Source organism: Danio rerio, chromosome 2 (assembly GCF_052040795.2).
Source record: "Danio rerio strain M-AB ecotype USA chromosome 2, GRCz13ab, whole genome shotgun sequence".
NCBI classification, from domain to species: Eukaryota; Metazoa; Chordata; class Actinopteri; order Cypriniformes; family Danionidae; genus Danio; species Danio rerio.
Genome location: NC_141022.1, coordinates 44,870,559 through 44,889,909, shown reverse-complemented (window position 1 = coordinate 44,889,909; position 19,351 = coordinate 44,870,559). Strand labels below are relative to the sequence as shown.

At 32.6% G+C, this 19,351-nt stretch overlaps 1 protein-coding gene across 3 annotated transcripts; it reads left to right on the top strand.

The window, feature by feature from the left end:
- Positions 1-2,352: 2,352 nt before the first annotated feature.
- Positions 2,353-19,143, top strand: otomp (otolith matrix protein). 3 transcript variants are annotated; one of them, XM_087239810.1, is made up of 10 exons: positions 2,353-2,463; positions 3,925-4,061; positions 4,508-4,610; positions 4,706-4,891; positions 6,322-6,496; positions 8,104-8,171; positions 8,586-8,770; positions 13,518-13,689; positions 15,925-17,342; positions 18,462-19,143. In XM_087239810.1, exons 1-9 carry the CDS (start codon positions 2,385-2,387, stop codon positions 15,933-15,935), a joined length of 1,116 nt encoding a protein of 371 aa, XP_087095936.1. In that variant the 5' UTR covers positions 2,353-2,384; the 3' UTR covers positions 15,936-17,342; positions 18,462-19,143.
- The last annotated feature ends 208 nt before the right edge of the window (positions 19,144-19,351 follow it).

The window sequence follows — 19,351 nt, the reverse complement described above, 5'->3', positions numbered from 1 at the left end:
AATGTTGCAATGTTTCCTGCAATTTTGTGATTTTCTAAATTCCTATAGGCTGTTTTACATCTGAATGTAGTTCTTTAAATGAATCTGATCATTTACTTCACCGTTTACATGGACATATAGGTGCTTAAAGAAAGCAAAATGTCCTTGCCATGATAGGAGTCAAGGAGCCAGTGGCCTGACAGTTTTTTTTGTTCTAAAATAGCTTGTTGATTAATGGCCATGTCATTTTCTATATGGGGAAAAAAGGATAGGGAGTCAGGGGCACTGAAGGGCAGAGAGATAAGCCGTCTGATGGCCCTCAAGTGACTAGCCACAATTCTGCTCCACTCAATATCATAGATTTTTCATGTATAATCAATGCAGTGCAATATTTGTGGGCGTTTATGGCACTGGGGTCAGCGTTGTGTGAAAGCAATTGCAACTCAGGGAAATACATTCTTTGCTTTTTGTCTTCTTTTGTTTGCAGCCACATGGAAAATCAAATGGAGGAAATTTAAAGCACTTTAAAAAATTACTTTACTGTTAAATTATTGAACCAATTGCCATTTTTAATCCACTAATTCCTGAGAAAAAAATAAGAATTTCCCCTTGTTTTTTTTTTATTATTGTTATCTTTTATTTATTTATTTTATTTTTTTAGCTAGCTTAGTTTTTTCGATAGAGGTGTGAACCTAAACTGGTCTCATGGTTCAGATCGGTTACAATTATCATGCTATCGATTGAGTTCACTTTGATATCACGATGCATTAACGATGCTTTCCACACACAATTTTAACAACGCAACAATTTTTGTATTAAAATTTATAAATATGTATTATTTGTAATACAATTTTAATGTAACTTTAATGCAAACAGTCAGATAAATGAACTGTACCTTTAAAAACTCAAGTACATGCGCAGAACGACATGAGCATTCATAGCAAATAAAGAAATGTAAATATCTTGCTTGCTTTTAGAGCATTGTCTATCAAGTTCTTACACACCTACGATTGGTCACGCGTTCAACAGACAGGGCTGGGATTGGCTCTAACGATTTAGCGCTCTTCACTGATAAGTATTTTCATCCACTCTGGGCTGATTTTAAGTCTTAATTTGGCCACAACTTTCTCTGTTTCAGCAAATGGACTAATTTTTGGTGACAAATCTTATTTTGACACATTTTTCTTTGAAAGTTTTCAAAAACTCAACCATACACTCTGGGCAAATTTACTATCCTTTTGTTATGTTTGTGGCTGTTTTTTTCCCCCATTGACTTTCATTAAAGCAACATTTTTTGATTGCAAAGCCATGACTCCATATTATCATGCATTCTTCATTGTTGATGGTTTTTCCTGTTGAGAAGAAATAAAATAAGCAATTTTTACTGTTGATCAACAAGAAGATCAAAAAAAGTACCTCAGCTCTTAGAACATAGTAAACATGGTAAGTGTGATTATGCGTGCATAGTATAATTTGCTGTTTTATACCATAGCACTCCATATAAAGCCAGAAACATTTTTTTTTTTGCAGAGGCCTATCTGAAGGGTTAGTGATGACAACTGATGATCAACAGTAAAAAGAAGAAATTTTACCTCTTCCCAATGGGGAAAGCCACCAACAATCAAGAATGCATGATGTCATGGCTTTGCAATTATAAAATGTCAATACAATGGAAGTCAATGGGGCAAAAACAGCCTCAAACATAATAAAAAGGTAAAAAATTTGAATAGTACTCAAAAGTTAAGAATTATGTAATTTTTTTTGGCCACATTTAGACATCAGTTTACTCTTATAGGCTTGTTTTTGGCTCTGAAATGCTGTGTTGTATCTCATAGTTGACTCTTGTCTCTTTGAATAAAGCATTGATTATGGGGATATTGACATGAGAATTAGGATGCAGGTGAGGTATCAAGTGGCCTATATGCTTCCTCGGCTACGTAGGGGCACAAAAGAACCTCCTGTTGCCCCTCCGTCCAGATCTCCAATCAAACTTGGCTTTATTCGGACCTTCGGTTTAATCTCGGGGAGCTTTAGAAGCTGTCCACAAAAAGCTATTGTATTTTACTTAATTATAACCTCAGAAATGATCTGACCTGGCCGGTGCCAGGTGCAGTGAAGTGTGCAAAAGCTTACATGCCATGAGGTCCCATTGGATAAGGAAAGAAACACTAGATGGCCATCGTGATCGGATAAGTGGAAAATAACCTAACAATGTTAGATCTGAAAAAAAGCTAACTTTGCTAAAGAACTAATGGAAAGTTGTTCCCTCCCATTTTGGTTTCTGAGACTGATGGGTACCCTAAAAAGGGAGCAATATGAGCCCCAGACCTCTTTTTTTCATCATTACTTCCCACACCTCCTCTGTGAGTTTGAGCCCATTTGAAAGGTTACTGTTCAAAGACAACATGGATCTTCCAGGAGGACATCTTGCTGTGGTGCTGTTCCTGTTTGTTCTGGTTTCCATGTCCACTGAAAACAACATTAGTAAGTATTGTGTTTACATGTTCTCAGTTTTATAAATGTTTTATGATATGTGACATGAAACATTTTTCTTTTGCTTTTTGTATTTGAGCCATCTGGGATCTGAATGAATACTGGATGCACATTGCTTGGGTTGCTTCATGTAGTAATTAGTTTTTGAACTAGTAAAAAAGAAGGTAAATATAAAATGACTTTAAATGTTAGTCATTAGTTTGGGAGCATTCATGCTTTTAAAAAAAGTCTCTTATTCTTGTAGGTGGTGCATTTATTTGCTAAAAACGTCAGTAAAAAAATTAATATTCTAAAATAGTGTTTTCAATAAAAATAGATGTTTATTAATTCTATGTAAATATGTTTTAAAATATAAATATTTTTCTCTTGATTTGATTTTGATCTGTTTTTTTTTTTTTGGAATAATTATTGCAGTTTTTGTTAGCACATAACCTTTCAGAAATCATACTAATATGTATATTTGGTGCTCAAGAAACATTTTTGATTATTATTAATGGGAATTATTAAAAGTGCAAATACATTTATAATGTTGCAAATAAAAAATATTCAAATGGTTTCAAAATTCAATCTAATCAATTAATTTTATTTAATTTTATTTTGAATATTTAATTTTGTTTCTAAATACATATGCTTTAAAGATGCTTACATATATACAGTTGAAGTCAGAATTATTATCCCCGCTTATTATTTTCCCCTTATTTCTTTTTAACGGAGAGACGTGTTTTTCAACACATTTCTAAACATAATAGTTTAATAACAATTTTTTAATAACTGATTTATTTCATTTTTGCCATGATGACAGTAAATAATATTTGACTAGATATTTTTCAAGACACTTCTATTCAGCTTAAAGTGACATTTAAAGGCTTAACTAGGTTAATTAGGTTAACTAGGCAGGTTAGGGTAATTAGGCAAGTTATTGTATAATGATGGTTTGTTCTGTAGAAAATGGAAAATAATTTGATAACTTGAACCAGAAAATATTTTTATTTTTAATTAAAAACTACTTTTTTTCTAGCTGAAATAAAACAAATAAGTCTTTCTCCAGAAGAAAAAATATTATCAGACATTCTGTGTAAATTCCCTTGCTCTTTTTAAGATCATTTGAGAAATATTTAAAAAAGAAAAAAATACAAATTGGGTTTAATAATTCTGATTTCAACTGTGTGTGTATATATAAATATATAATTAAAATTAATAAATATAATCAAATACAAATGTAATAATTTTTTATTTGTTATTATTATTTTTTTTTTTAAATGTATACAGTTTTGTGGTCCCTACTTTCCCATACTTTTTCCAAAAAGCTTCACTTTTATAAAACATTTTGTAAAATATTAGTGTGTTATGAGTTACTTTTGGCTGGTAGCTTTGCAGTGAACATGCATATCTTGAATAACAGTTGATACTTGCCATTCTTTGAAAAATATACAAAGTGTTTCCTTTTTGCAGTCAGGTGGTGCACAGTGTCTGATGCTGAAGATCAGAAGTGTTTGGATTTAGCTGGAAATGCCACAGCCAGGAACCTTCGCGGACAACTAGTGTGTGTGAGGGGCCAAAGTCCCACCGACTGCATGAAGCAAATTAAGGTTGTAAAAAATGTACTTACCAAGAAGCATATTTAAAGGTGTAGTTCACCCAAACCTAAAAATTCAGCTATTTACTCATCATTTACTTATCACAAACTTGTTTTAGTTTCTTTTCATTCATTAAACACAAAAAAAAAAAAACATTTTGAAAAATACTAAAAAAACTCTAACCATTGACTTTTTATAGTATTTGTTTTCCACTATGTAATTTAGTGGTTACAGGTTTTTCAAAGTAACTTATTTTGAACAAAAAAAACCCCACTTGTAAATATTAAGTATATTTAGATTTTTGGGTGAACTGTCTCTTTAATTAGATTAAAATCATTGTAATATTGCAAGGCTTTCTGATTTAAAATAACACTATTGTACTAATTTTTGCTCCTCCTTTTTGATTTTCTTGCACTCAATAAAATTCTCAACTGGTTAAATGGCAAAAAATGGCACAGAATGGCACTGCAGATGCCTCTACTATGTATGCCGATGAAATCTACACAGCTGGATTTTGCTATGGCTTAGATGTGGCGGTTGGAGAATCTTATAACGGTGTGGGTGAGTATGTTCGAACATTCAAAACAATGACTAAAGATGTTTTAGACTGGAATAAAAGAGCCTGACGTCAGCATGTGTTTATGTGTCTGCCGCAGACGGCATTAATTATTATGTAGTTGCTCTGGCACGGACGTCATCCAGTGATCTGTCACTGCTGGAGATGCACGAGCGCAGCTCTTGTCACCCAGGGATGAGGACTACAGTGGGCTGGACCGTCCCCATCGGCTTCCTGGTCAACACATCACAGATTAGTGTGGATGTGCAATGCAACTTTCCCCACGGTGAGATGCTGTTTTGTCTGAATTTTACTTTCATTTAATTTTAGCATTTATTTCTGATGAATTTTACATTACTTTGTTCCATTTTCCATTTTATTTTCCATTTGAAGTATTCTGAGCTCCTTTTTAATGTTTTTAATGCTTCATGTTAATGCTTTTTTTATTTTAATTAAAACAATTTGCAATTTAACATTTTATATATGTGTAAAACATTTCTATACATAACGTTTAATATACAATTATTCTGTTGTACAGTTTATAGAATTGCAATTTTAAGAGCTCTATATTTTATTTCCATTTTTTACATCTGGTTTAACTAAGCCTGAGTTGCAGATGCACAAAATGAATGCTCTTAAATATAATACTTACAGCACAGGGGCCAAACTCTTTTGTTTCTGGAGGGCCACAGCTCTGTACAGTTTAGTTCCAACCATACTAATTAATCCAAACCAAACTAATTAAGTCCTTCAGGCTTGTTTGAATCCTACAGGTAAGTTTGTTGGAGCAGGGTTGGAACTAAACTGTGCGGTTTGACTGTGAGTTTGACACCCCTGATTAACTGTGTTTCACCTGGTTAAAATGCAAATCAAGATTGAATCATAGTAATATGCTAATTTGGTGCTCAAGAACTGTTTCTGAATAATAATGATCGAGATGATTGGATATAAAGATTAAAATATACTAACATACTTTTATTCTAATCATGTTTTTAGTTTTTTATTTAATTTTACACTTTTGCTAATATATTTATTTATTATAGCTAATATTTACCTCTTAATATATAATACTATTTGATTATTTATTTTTTTAAAGTTAATTTATTTTTTGGTATTTTTTGCATTGTGTAGGCTGTGGTTCTTATACTTTTCAAGTAGCTTTACTTTAATTATACAGTGTATAAAACATTAGTGTAAGCTACCTTTGGCTGGTGCTTTGCAACAAACATACATATCTTGAAATACAGTTGAGTTTTATAAACAAAACATACTGTATGTCTAAATTTAAAGCTTGGATTTTTTTTTTACAATTAATCTTAATTTATAATTATTATTGATGTATGTAGTTTTAAAACTTTTACAATTGCAATTTTAGGAACTATCATTTTATAACTTTCCATTTTACTCCTGTTGAAATTAAAACAAAGGTGAAAAATATGATTCCTCCAAGTGTTCCCATGTTATATTACCATAATTTATTTACATTCCTTTTTTGGCTTGTATCTTAAAGGTATTGTCATTAGATAGAACAGCTGTTGTTTTACAAAAGCACCTAACATCTGGTTTAACGTCTGGTGAGCTGCATATGCACACAAAGTAATGCTCTCAGATATAATATTTGCAGTGCTTACACCTGGCTGAAATGCAAATCGAGATTGTAATTGCAACTTTTGGAAGCCGCTTAAATAGTCATCTGCTTCTCCTTGTGATTCATAGCGGTCGGAGATTTCTTTGGCTACAGCTGCGTCCCTGGCGTGAAGGACCCAGAACACGATCCCAAAGGAAACAACCCAAGGAACCTGTGTGAGGCCTGCATCGGGGACGAGAATGACCGCCACATTTGTGCCAACAACCCTCGAGAACGGCACTTTGGAGAGGCTGGAGCTCTGAGGTGCAGTAAAGATGTGAAATAATGCATGTTTCCTAGTGGAATCATTATTTAAAATAGGATTTTTGTGTGTGGCCAAGAATATTGAAATGCTTGATGGGCTTGTTAATCTAAATGTTGATGTGTATATGAAACTTTTGAAATTAATTAAAATACCATTTTCTCTGGATTTGCTATTAATATGTACATGTTTTGAGTAAAATGCTTAGTTGTGGCTAATTATTGTTACTTCAAAATAAGATGATTATCATTTAGGGCAATGGTCTCAAACTCAACTCCTGGAGGGCCACAGCTCAGTTCCCACCACCCCATCACACCTGCTTAATAGTCTCTAGTAGTCTTGAACACCTTGATTAGTTGGATCAGCTGTGTTTGATTAGGGTTGAAGCAAAAATGTGCAGAGCTGCGGCCCTCCTGGAATCCAGTTTGAGACCTATGATTTAGGGCATTTAAAATTAATTATATTAAATAAAGTAAATTAAATAACCCATGTTCTTCTTAGATATTGTGGAAATATGTCTTACATTATTTAAGGTCAAGGAAATATTTATATTGACCTATTAATCAGACATGTTTACTGCAATGAATGCTCAAAATTATAATATTCTTATATGAAATGTTGAAGACATAAACACAAACATATCATTTACTTAAAACATAGCTATTAAACTCAAATGCAGAGCACAGAAATTCACTTTAAAGGGATTTCTTTCTTTCAAATGTATAAATTTCGGCTCAAATCTTTAAACATATTCTCTGAGAGAAAATAATAATAATAATAATAAATAAAAATAGTAATAGTTTAAAAAACAGTAATTGAGCAAGTTTACAATAAAAAAGTAAAAAAGGGAAATAAAATAAAATGTTTTTGAAAAGTTCGCGTTGAGTCAATATTACCTCTTACCAATTATTTTTGTTTTCTGATTTTAGCAATAAAAATAGATCATCAAACGTATTTTAATATTAATTACATTTCAAAGATCACATAATCCTTCAGAAAGCATTGTAATTTTTGACAGCAGTTTGGCTGCATAATGAACATAGCCTTATTAAAAGAATTCTGTAATATAATTGTCATTACCAGGGGCGGACTGGCCATCTGGCAATTCTGGCAAATGCCAGAAGGGCCGGACCAATTTTTAAATGTGGGCCGGTCAGTTTTTTTTTTTTTTTTTTGGTATGTATTGTTTTTAAGTGCAGACAGCTTTTATCTCTTGCTAGATGTGATATTATGATGATGATAATAAAAATAATAATAATAAATGTTTATCATTTGGCCCAATCGGCAACTGCCACCTGGTTTCAAGATGGGCCGACCCAATCCAAGGTTACCCGGACATAATCAAAATCTGGCAAGAATGTCATATTATTTCACCATCTTTACACCAAAATAAATAGTTAATGTGCGTGTCCGTGGGTGGGGCTGTGTCGGTGTGGTAATGTGGGCTGGTGTGGCAACAGTGCCAGGGCTGAATTTTTGTCCCAGTCCGCCCCTGGTCATTACTGTCCTTTATGCTCCATTTCTTGTATCTTTGAAAAACAAAATATGTAAAAACAGTGCTTATATTTTATAAGTATGATTTATATGCATTATTATTTTTAAAATGCAGGTGTGTGGCAGAGAATCTTGGCGATGTTGCTTTTGTTAAGCACACTACAGTCTTTGACAACATGCAGGGTAAGTAGTGCAGGCTATAAGAACATGAGAGGTCAAAAACGTCCCGATGCAGTAAGATTTTTCAAGTTGGTTTCTTATTAAATGGAATTTTTAAGGGACTGAAGGAGGACAATTGTAGCCTTCACTTGATGATCTGGATCATGTTTCACTGGCTGACAGACACAGGAGGGCAGTATTTCACAACAATGCGTCTCTTTGTGTGCCTGCTGGGATCTGTGAAACCCTTGTATTTAGAATCAGTAAACCCCGTTAGCCAAGTTCAGGGATTATAGATTCTAGTTTTATAGAGATATAGATTTGTTTACCAAAGCCTGCACAACTTTCAAGCTTTTAAACTTTACAAAAAGAATGCAAATGTTACATATCACGCCGAAATTTTCACTGCATGCAAACAACCTTTTTTATTGATGTAAGGTAAGAACCAGGAGTCTTGGGCGCTGGACTTGGAGCTGGAAGACTTGAAGCTCTTGTGTCCTGACGGGAGTGAAGCGAACCTGTTCCAGCATGAGAGCTGCCACCTGGCTGTAGTGCCAACCAATGCCGTGGTAGTGCGTTTGGAGGACAAATGCCGCGTTTACAAGTTCTTGGAACGTGTGCAGGTCAGGAGAGACAGCCACACAGTCACACATTACAGTCCAAAAAATCTGAGAACACTTAGAAAATACTGGGCTCTTTTACACTTACACCTACTATAGAAAAGAAGTAGGCCTGTTTTTAGTGGTATTCCACAGTTTTCCTTAACATTTTCCCCTGTTTATTTAGGATTTTGAATATAAATGGGACCTTGATCTTTCTTCCAACAACTTTAAATCTTGAAATGTTGGAAAAGGTGACTTTTATTAACATATTTAAATGTGTAAAGTGATATATTATCTGGGTCTTAGTTGTATATTAAGGTACAAAAACCTTTTAATAAACTGCAAGTACATTTCCTATTTGAAACTACTAAAATATAAAAAAAAGTCACTTTGTTAAACTGTAGAGTTGAATTTTCAACATCAAAAGTCGACAGAGTTGGGATCAACATGACATAATAAAAACGGAAAACACAGACAATCACAAAATATGGAAACTATGGGGAAAAAAAAAAAAAAAAAAAAAAAATATATATATATATATATATATATATATATATATATATATATATATATATATATATAAAATTTATATTTATATATATTTTCTATATATATATATATATAAACCCAAAAATGCTTAAAACCAAATATGAAAGTTCTGCCATTATTCACTCAACCCTTTATTCGTTCAAAGCTTTTTGAGTTTCTTTCTTCTGTAAAACACAAAAGAAGATATTTCTGAAAAATGCTTGTGACTTCCTCTGTAATTTTTTTCATGCTGTGGAGGTCGATGGGTCCAAGCAACCAGCATTTTTAAAACATATTTTGTTTTGTGTTCAACAGAAGAAAGGAACTTATAAAAGCTTAAAACCACATGAGGGAGAATAAATGATGATTTAATTTACATTTTTGGGTGAACTAACCATTTAATATAGTGCATCATCAGTTGCCCATATTGGAGTGCAGAGCATAAACAATGCCACTTAACCAAAGGAAATTCTTATTTTGTGCAGATTACTGCATTTAAAATTGATCACTCATTGTCATTTTTTGAAAAATACTAATTGTTCGAACTGGTAAAAAACATTTTCAGTACTACAGACCAAAAGCTATAACAAATCAAGCAGAAGAGAGCCTATTAAATTTATTGGTCAAAAGATAACAGCTTTTCCTGTTTACATAGTCCCTCTCTATATGATTTAGCAGCTTACACGAGGTTTTCTATAGTTTACTTACTCCCAGGGCTGTTTATATTAAAGTTGTTATTTGGCCACACCGTGTTGGTCTTTTATAACACACAGAAATGCCAACTGACCCAGCCAGGTCTTGAACCAGCCCGTTTTTCCATGGTTTAGACAGCAAAAAAACCAGAACAACTTATTTAGTTGTAAATTGTCATTTAATCCATGCTGTTTTTTTTTTTTTTTTTTTTTTTTTTACATCTGAGCAACTCCGTAATGGCCGTGTATATGTGCATAACTGACTAAATTGCGATATAAGTTAAGAAACACTCCATTATGCTACTTTATTTCATTGTGTCTTATAGTGACTATAAGTAACTACAGATAAGGTACTTATTCTACTAACCAAAAAACACACTAATAATACCTTACTAATTCTGTTGTGAAAGAAATTATTTTTTGGATTAGTTTACAAAGAGGCAAAGTAAATAATACCCAGAGAGTTAGGTGAAAGTTGCAGTCTTAGTCATACACTTTGGAAAACGTAGCACTATTTAATGTGAATTGAAGTAATACTAAAATGAGAGTTAATTGACATAGTACCAACACTGTAAGGGCATCTAGCATGCTGGTTAGCGTGATTTCACTAAGTAGGACATGTTCTTGCATCAACATCTATGTTGATCCTGAAACAACATTCCAGACAGCCAATCAGAATTAAGGGATACATACAGCTTCTGTTAAGTTTAGGCTTACGGTTAGGGTTATGTGATGTTTTAAACATGATTGTTATCTAACTGTTATTCCCCTCTGATTTTGGGAATAATTTACTGTTGTTGTTGGGTTTAGGGGTAGGGAATAGGTATGGATTACATTTTCGAGCAAAAATGACATTCCAGAATCAACGTAAATGTTAATGCAGGATGGCATTATACTAGGCAAAATCACATCTCTCTAGCACACTAGACATGGTATAAATGCAAAGATACTAATTTGTTAGTCTAGGTGTTACTGCACGATATTGGAAAAACCTGATATTGCGATGTTTTATTTTTCTGTGATAAATATTACCGTATGAATTTCATAAGATGGCCAGCTTTATTTACCATGACGTTATTTAGGTACAGTAATAACAATGCAAAAAAATATATTCTTACTTTGCATTGTGTTATACTGCATTGTCTCGTTTCTTGTCCAATTATTGATAAATTCTTAGATCAAGTAAAAATATTTTTATGCAAAATTGTATTTTTTATAAATATTGTATTCTTCTATAGAAGAAATAACTCAAAACTAGGAGTTTTTCATTAAAACAAGCCAAATGATCTGCCATTATGATACATAAAATAATCTTGTTTTTGCTTTAAATGTAAATATATCAAACTTTTTTGTTTTTGCATAAATTGTATACATTTTGTATAAATAATTAAATACAATTAATCATTATTAAACCTCCAAACATCATAATTTTTTATGACCAAATGTTTTAAACTTTTGAAATGCTCAGTCACAGGCCTCAAAAACACATGCATATGCTAAACCTTTACTCTATTATTGTTAAACTGCAGTGACTCTACAAATCACGTGATCTGTAGCTCCTTGTCAACTATAATTCAACATTACAGATCTTGCGATGCGACTATTGTAGGTGCGCACATAGCAATACTTTAGCCCTACTTTAGTAAGATTTAGTTGGCAGTCAAAAGTAACTAACACTGAGACGGTTGATGTTTTTGAAAAGTTTCAAATTCTATAAAAAGAGCTAGTTGATGTTGCAGTGTTATGTTACACTTGAGATTAGTTGATGTAACTGACATGTTACACACACAAAAAATATTACTGCTGCTTTTTCAAACTACCATTTTAAAATGAGCTGAAACGACACAATTCTTGTCATTTCTTTAGGATATTTGCATGTTTTATGTTCAGTTCACTTAAATTTGTAAACCATTAAATTAACTTAAGCGTTTTGTGTTGAGACAACATGAAGGAATTGTGCTGGTCCAACTACCTGGTTAGGGGATTTGTAGTTCCCAGCTTGCTTTTTTTTTGGGATTGAATTAAGAGGGGGAAATGTTGACAATAAAAGTAATCTTAGGTGTTTAAAGTTAAAGACTTGTTAGAGTTTAATCTTCAGGATTTAGAAAATTTGTATGTAATGCTTTGAGTTTAGAGATTACCACCTTGCAGAAGCACCTATGCTTTAGGTGTTGGCAGCTGAATTAGAAAAAATGCAGTGTGTTGCTTTGCTCAGTGAGCAATAATGGTCCTAAAATAAGTTTTTAGGATAATCTTAGGATAACTTCAAATAAAAGTAAGAGATTTCGAAATGTACAACACATAATAGACATACATGAAATTATGAGACCTTTGAGTTTAAGTTAAATAAAAGTACAAAAGTATTTAAACTTTTATTTAATAAAATTACGTTGAACCAACTCAATTGCATATAATTGCGTAAATAGTTTTTTTTTAGTTGGTGCTAAACAAATTTATTGGATGGAAATCCTGCCCCCAATTAAATTGAGTTCATCCAATGATTTTTTTTCTAGTGTACTAATACTATAAGTTAGTTGACATGGTAGCAATAACACTGATAGGAATTAGATAACATGCAGTTGCTAACTTATACTAGTCTAATTACATTTGACAGACTGTCTAAAAGGTACCAACAAAACCAGTATAAATAACATTATTTCTAGGTTAATATATATTTATTTCAAATTCAGATTTTAAATAAAATGTATTTGTTTTTGGGCCAGTAAGCACACATTAAATTTCCGCATTAAAAAATATAAATACATACATTGTTACAAACTATTTCTATTTCAAATAAATAATGCTGCGCCTTTGAACTTATATCAAATAATCTAAATTCAACACAAAATATGGAAATTGAAGGATATACATAATGTTTTCTCAGTCTTCTTAGACTTTTGGACTGTATAGCACTACACACACACACACACACACACACAGAAATGCCACGGATTACATAATGACATTTATAGTGCCGGGCGGTCACACAGTCTCAGGATATCAGGTTTGATTCATTTTTTTATTGCATTATCCGTGAAATAATATAAAAGGAGTAAAAGGTTAAAAAAGAGAAATCCCTTTTGTAGAATGCAGAGCATGAAATCCTCATTGGAAGTGTTGTTCCTGCACATTAGCGGCCAACGCTATGATTAAACGAACCCTGGCTAAACCTATATTAACAATGGTATCTCTGAACATCTCGGGTATTACACAGATTACATCGGGCTGACTTATGCGTTCAATACATCCAGCCTGAGCCCTGTGGTGATCATTGATTTTCACAAGACACCGTCTTACATTACAGTGTGTCATTAAGGGAGGATGACACTACAGAGAAGAACTAGCACACATACCGAACAAAGCACAGTGCAAGATGTGAGCAAAGAGTGTAGAGAAGCTCCAGTATTTGCAAATGAAACAAAATATGCATATTTATATGTCAAACTTACACCCACTCTCTCTTTTGTTTGCTTTTCTACAAGGATTTGAGAAATTCTGCTTGATTGCACTTTCTCTTTTTCTTATTTTGCTTGTTCTCGTTTCTCTAGAACGCATTTGGTAACACCACTGAAGGATTTTCTCTGTTCAGCTCAGTGAATTATGGGCAGCCTGATGTGCTGTTCAGCGATTCCACCAAAAAGTTGCTCCGCGTCATGGGGACCTACACTTCCTGGCTGGGACCCAGTTATACCACCATACTGAGGGCTTTTGAGTGTGAAGGTAAAGTGGAGGGAGCATGGCTGTAATTGCATGTATTATATTTATCTTTCAATTGTGGAATCAAGGGATAGTTCACTTAAAAAAAAAGATATGCTGTTAATTTATTCATCTTCCAAAATGGGGTGAAATTTACCCCTTCAGTATATTTGATTATTAGCTGAAACCGTGGTCTTTTTTACATTGAAAAAATGCAAGTTGATGGCTACCATCACTTTCAGGGGCCATTTACACATTGTTTTTATCCAAAACACAGTTTTTGTGTGTGTGTTTTGCCTATTAGTGTACATGACAGAAGTATTTTAGGAATCGTAAACACTTTTTTTACACACCATGTCCACACTAATACGTTTTTCAGGCTTTTGTTCACACTGAGACAGCGTTTTAAGGTCATAAAAACATATCTTTTTGAAAACGCTGTCTAAAGTGGATAAATTTGAAAACCCTGTTTTTAAGTTGCAGAATGAACTGTGAAACTGGAGGCTTTCAAAAACTATGAAGCATTTTAGTCATGTGACAACATTGTAAAGCAGATGTTTTAAAATCTGTCCATTTTGACAGCTTTATAAAAGATTAATGTCAGTTTGTACATGCTTTATATTGCCTCTCTTCAATGGACAGGGAATGTTTACTTAACTCTTTGAGCTCATCCATACTGTAAGGGTAAGCGTCATCGTCAGCAGGGTACTGATCTTTGAAGCAGTCCGATATTTCAGCGCATTTGTTTTGGCACATCTTGCAATCGACATTCCTTTGCAACTTTATGTTCTTGCTCTCAACAACAACTCCATTTCAGTGTCAGTTCATTTAAAGAAATCTGTGATTTTCTTTGACAGTTTAGTGCGACATTTCAAAGAAACAGAAAGTAAATGAAGAGAAGGCGGATATGAGGTTAAAGCGTCCTACTGTGTGCATGCGGAGTACATGAATTTTTCCTGGATTAGTGTAGACGTAGCCTCAGTCTTTAGAACGCCTCTCTTGTCAAATTTTTGAATCTTTAAAAACAGTGAGATCATGCGTGTGTATAGTACGTGTTAGGGATGTGTCGATCTGTTGTTGTTGCTATAGTGTTTGCAAACTCTTTGTTAGTAAAGTGTGGATTTTTAACAGCAATGAAACATCATACACACACAACAAATTATAAATAAACATCAGCGGCACTATGCTGCTACAGTTATGTCGTCACTTTTTTTTTACAGGTTTTGTTTATTAACAAGGTGAAATCACCAATCTTAACCTATGCCCTGTATCATGAAGCTGGATTAGCTGGCTAGCCAGTTAAGTTTCAGTTTAGTTTGCACTAATCTTGCGTTTTGGGCAACATGATGGCAGCTCAACTTTAATCACTATTTATTGCCATGGTATTATAGAGCAGCTGAGCTGAGCTACTTTCATGATACCTAAATCCCAGAATTTGTGAAAACTTAACTGGCTAGCCAGCTTATCTGGCTTTATGTTCTTGGACCCCAGACTATATAATTCATATTTTTTTGCACATTTTATCGATATGTGTAAACACAGATGGTTTCGAAAACGTTGATGTGTGAATATGAAAACTAAAAGAAATACAAGGGGAAAACATTTCTGTTTTTAATTCCATCATTGTAGTGTAAACATAGCCTCAGATTCAGAAAAAACAAAACAAAAACGTGTAGTTTCAAAACAAACCTATTGTCTTTGGCTACTAAGGATACATCGAAGTATTATGAAGTTAAGGAATTGCAAGAGACAGAATAACTTTAGGTAACACTTTATTTTGATGGTCCATTTGAGTATTAATAGACTGTCTCTTTCAACAGACATTTAACGGACTATAAGAAACAAGTAAATGTCAACTTACACTAACCCTAACCTCAACCCCAACCTAACAGTCAACTTATAATCTAAAGAGAATTAGTTGGCATGTTGATGCAATCTAACTAAATTCAACAAATGGACCATCAAATTAAAGTGTGACCCATTCTTACATCATTATTGCCATCATTACCCCACCCATTATGTGGGAACATTTTGAAGCACATATTTGTAGTATAAATATGGATGTATTGAAAACACTGAAAAAAAATAATACTAAAAAAAAAGATTGGATGTTTTTACAATACATACTTCAATTAATTAAATACTAAAAGTTATTGCAAGCAAGTTATCATTTTAAAAAGTTTTTTTTTTTTGTTTCCCTAATATTTCCAACCAATATTATTATAAAAATGTCTTCTCTCTGTCTCCTATTCATTACAGGTTTGTGTTGATCTGATGAGGAAAGGGGAAACTATAGACCTGGCCTCCATCGCTCTCACACAGACCCTAAAGCACTCTGTGTGCAGTGTGTTACTCTCGTATATGGGCTGAACACCACCTCTCGCCTGTGCTTTATAGTACTGCTATTACTCTTCTGTTTTCACAGTCTTTGTATGGCTTCATATATCTCATTTACTTCACTTCTCTGGTCTCTGCCGCTAAAGCCAAGTTCCTGTCATGTAAAAAAAAATACAAAATAAATGCAAAAAGATGGAAACTTCTATGCAGAAAAGCACTGCAGGGGAACACACCACAAACCATGAAAGGATTCTGCCTTGACTTTGTTGCCAATTCATTACAGTTCATTCAAGGGATGTAAATGTTTCTGGGCACAAACAGCAGTTCTTGTTTTGACCTGCTTTAAGGCACAAAGCATACTTTATACAAGTACATGAACGCAAATGCTTTTTACAGTTAAAATAGATTTATTTTGTGTTATTTGTCGTAGACTATTATAAGTATGTCAGACAAAAACTGTGTTGTTTTTTCAACACATAGCTGAAAATAGCATATTTTACAGATAGTTTGTTCTTTCAAATCATTTATTATTGTACATAATTCATTTCTGCCACATGATTAAAAATAAAAAAGAGGTCATGCTAACATTTTATAGTACTACTGACTGAGTGTATTTCTCACAATTCAGATTCATTTTTAGCTAAATAAAAACAAAAGTCTTAATTGCAAAATGTTAATTGAACACTTTAAGAAAAAAGGTCAGGATTTCACAACTTCTTTTAATTTATTCCAATTTCATACACTGTAAAACCCAAAAAGTTAAGGTAACTCAAACCATTTTAGGAAACCGATTGCAACAAATCATTTAAGTTCAAAAATGAATCCTAATGTGTACTGTGAACTTAATCCATTTGAGTAAACGAAGCAATTTGAGCACAGTAAAACCAAATAAATGAAGAGAACACAAACCAACTGAGTACTGTAAAACTCAATAAGTTAAGGTAACTCAAACCATTTGAGGAAACCGATTGCAGCTAACCATTTGAGCTAAAACTAATCTATACGAGTATTGTAAACGTACTCCATGCAAGATAAAATAACTCATTACCTTCAACAGTGAGTTCAAATCTCTATTCAAATGAGTAGAATTAACTTTGTCAATTTTGAGTCAACTACACTCATTTCTTTTGATAAAGTTGACTGTTGGGTTTTACAGTGTATGTTTAAATTCTGAGTTTGAATCAGGCTTTTTAACCCAGGACTTCTGAATTTGTATTTTATAATTTTCATACTTGCTGTTGCAAGCTTTCTTGCAACTTTATCTTTATTTCCATTGAATATATTCCATTTAGTTATTAAAAAAAAACAAAAAAACTTGGGATTGGCTCAAGCTTTTTATAGTAATGTATTAGGTCATGATTCTTAAAAATGGATCAGAAATGTGAAACAGAATTCAGACTTTTAATGTGAAATAAAAAGCAGATTTTATGTCAAAAGTTCTGAATTTAACCCTTGTGCACTGTTTAAATTTACTACCCTTTCGTTATGTCCGGGATGAAAACATCCACTAAATTAAACAGCTGTAAAAATTCATCATTTTATTTACAATTTATTATAAATAAAATTATTATTATAATATTATTATATTATAATTTTATTATTACATTTTATATATATATATATATATATATATATATATATATATATATATATATATATATATATATATATATATATATATATGTATATATATATATATATATATAAATTTTTTTTTGCATTATTCTGTTAATCAAGCAAAACTGCTAAATGTTTTTTAAAATTACAGGATTTAACTTTTTAATTAATTAAGTTCACAAGTTATTTCATTGATTTAGTTAAAGGAACACACAAAATGATATTTTCAATATAAAAACTAGTTGTGGACTGGATTTTTCCCCCCTTTTATCACAGTCTTGGATATGTGAATGATTAGTAACAACAATGCCTTTTATGCATTGTTAGATTTTTGTTTTAGATTTTTAGACTAATTTACTGTTGGTAACTGTATTTGCCCCATTGACTTCCATTATAACCAAATGTTTTTGATTACAAAACCATGACACCATATGATCATGCATTTTTTAATTGTTGGTGGTTTTCCCTGTTGGGATGAGGTAAAATTTGTCATTTTTATTGTTGATCATCAGTTGGCACCATTAACCCTTTAGATAGACCTGTGCAAAAAAAAAAAAAGCGTAGTTTCTGGATTTTATATGGCGTATAATAGCAAATTAAAGTGTGTATTTGTGTCTGTAAGTGTGTGAGAATGTGATAGTGACCTTGGCGCACTTACCTTGATGCATCTGAGAAAATTGAAATTTGTTTCTCAGCTCTCAGAACTACATGGAGTAAATAAAAACAAAGACAATGTTTTGTGCACAATTAACATATTTATGCAAAATTACATTTATCTGATGCATTTTTTACAGCAGGTTAATTTAGTGGATATTTTCATCCTGAACATAATGAAAGGGTAGTAAATTTGCCTGAGTGTGTTATTGAGTTTTTAAAAAATCTCCTAAAATTTGTGTCAAAATTAAGATTTGTGACCAAAATTCCTTCTGCTAGCTGAAAGAGAGAACAAGTTGTGGCCAAATTAAGACTCAAAATCACCTCCGAATGGATGAAAACATCCCCAACAGCACATAAGGGTTAAAATATTGCACTTCTGTATTTTCTTTTCTCAGAATCACAACTTCATTCGTCTCAGCTGCTTGCTTTCTTGCAATTCTGACCCCTTTTCTCAAAACATTAATCACAATTTTGAGGGGAAAAAGTTTTGAGCTTCTATCTTGTAATTTACACACTTAAATCTCACAGTTTTCTGTTGCAACATTAGAAAAAAAATTGTCAGTGTATTAATACATTCACATCTGAGTTTGCGTACTTGTGCATAGCATGTTTTTGACTAAAGCTTGATAAACGTTTAAACGGGAGGATACAATTAACTCAATAACACACACGAATAATCAAAGTAACAAAGCAATAAAAATTTAAAGGCAGACAGACTTATGATTGTTACATAACAGGTGCTTTAAAGGTGCTGTTTCCTGACCGTTCAGGATAACAAATACCAACTTGAACTACTATGTAAATAGTGACATCCTTTTTAGATTTATAGACCCTTCTCTTACTAATAAAAATCAATGTTGACAAACATTTGCAATCCTCTTTTATTTGATTCAGCTAGATGCGTATACACTAGTGTGTGAATGCTAATGTATTATTAATGACAATAACGCCTCGTATGAATTCATAATGAGCCGTCTATGACATCCTGACATCACTAATGAACATAGATAATGTTAATTGCTGGTTAATTGAGGATTTTGTGCCATGTGTCCTTGAAAGTGTTCATTAGAAAAGT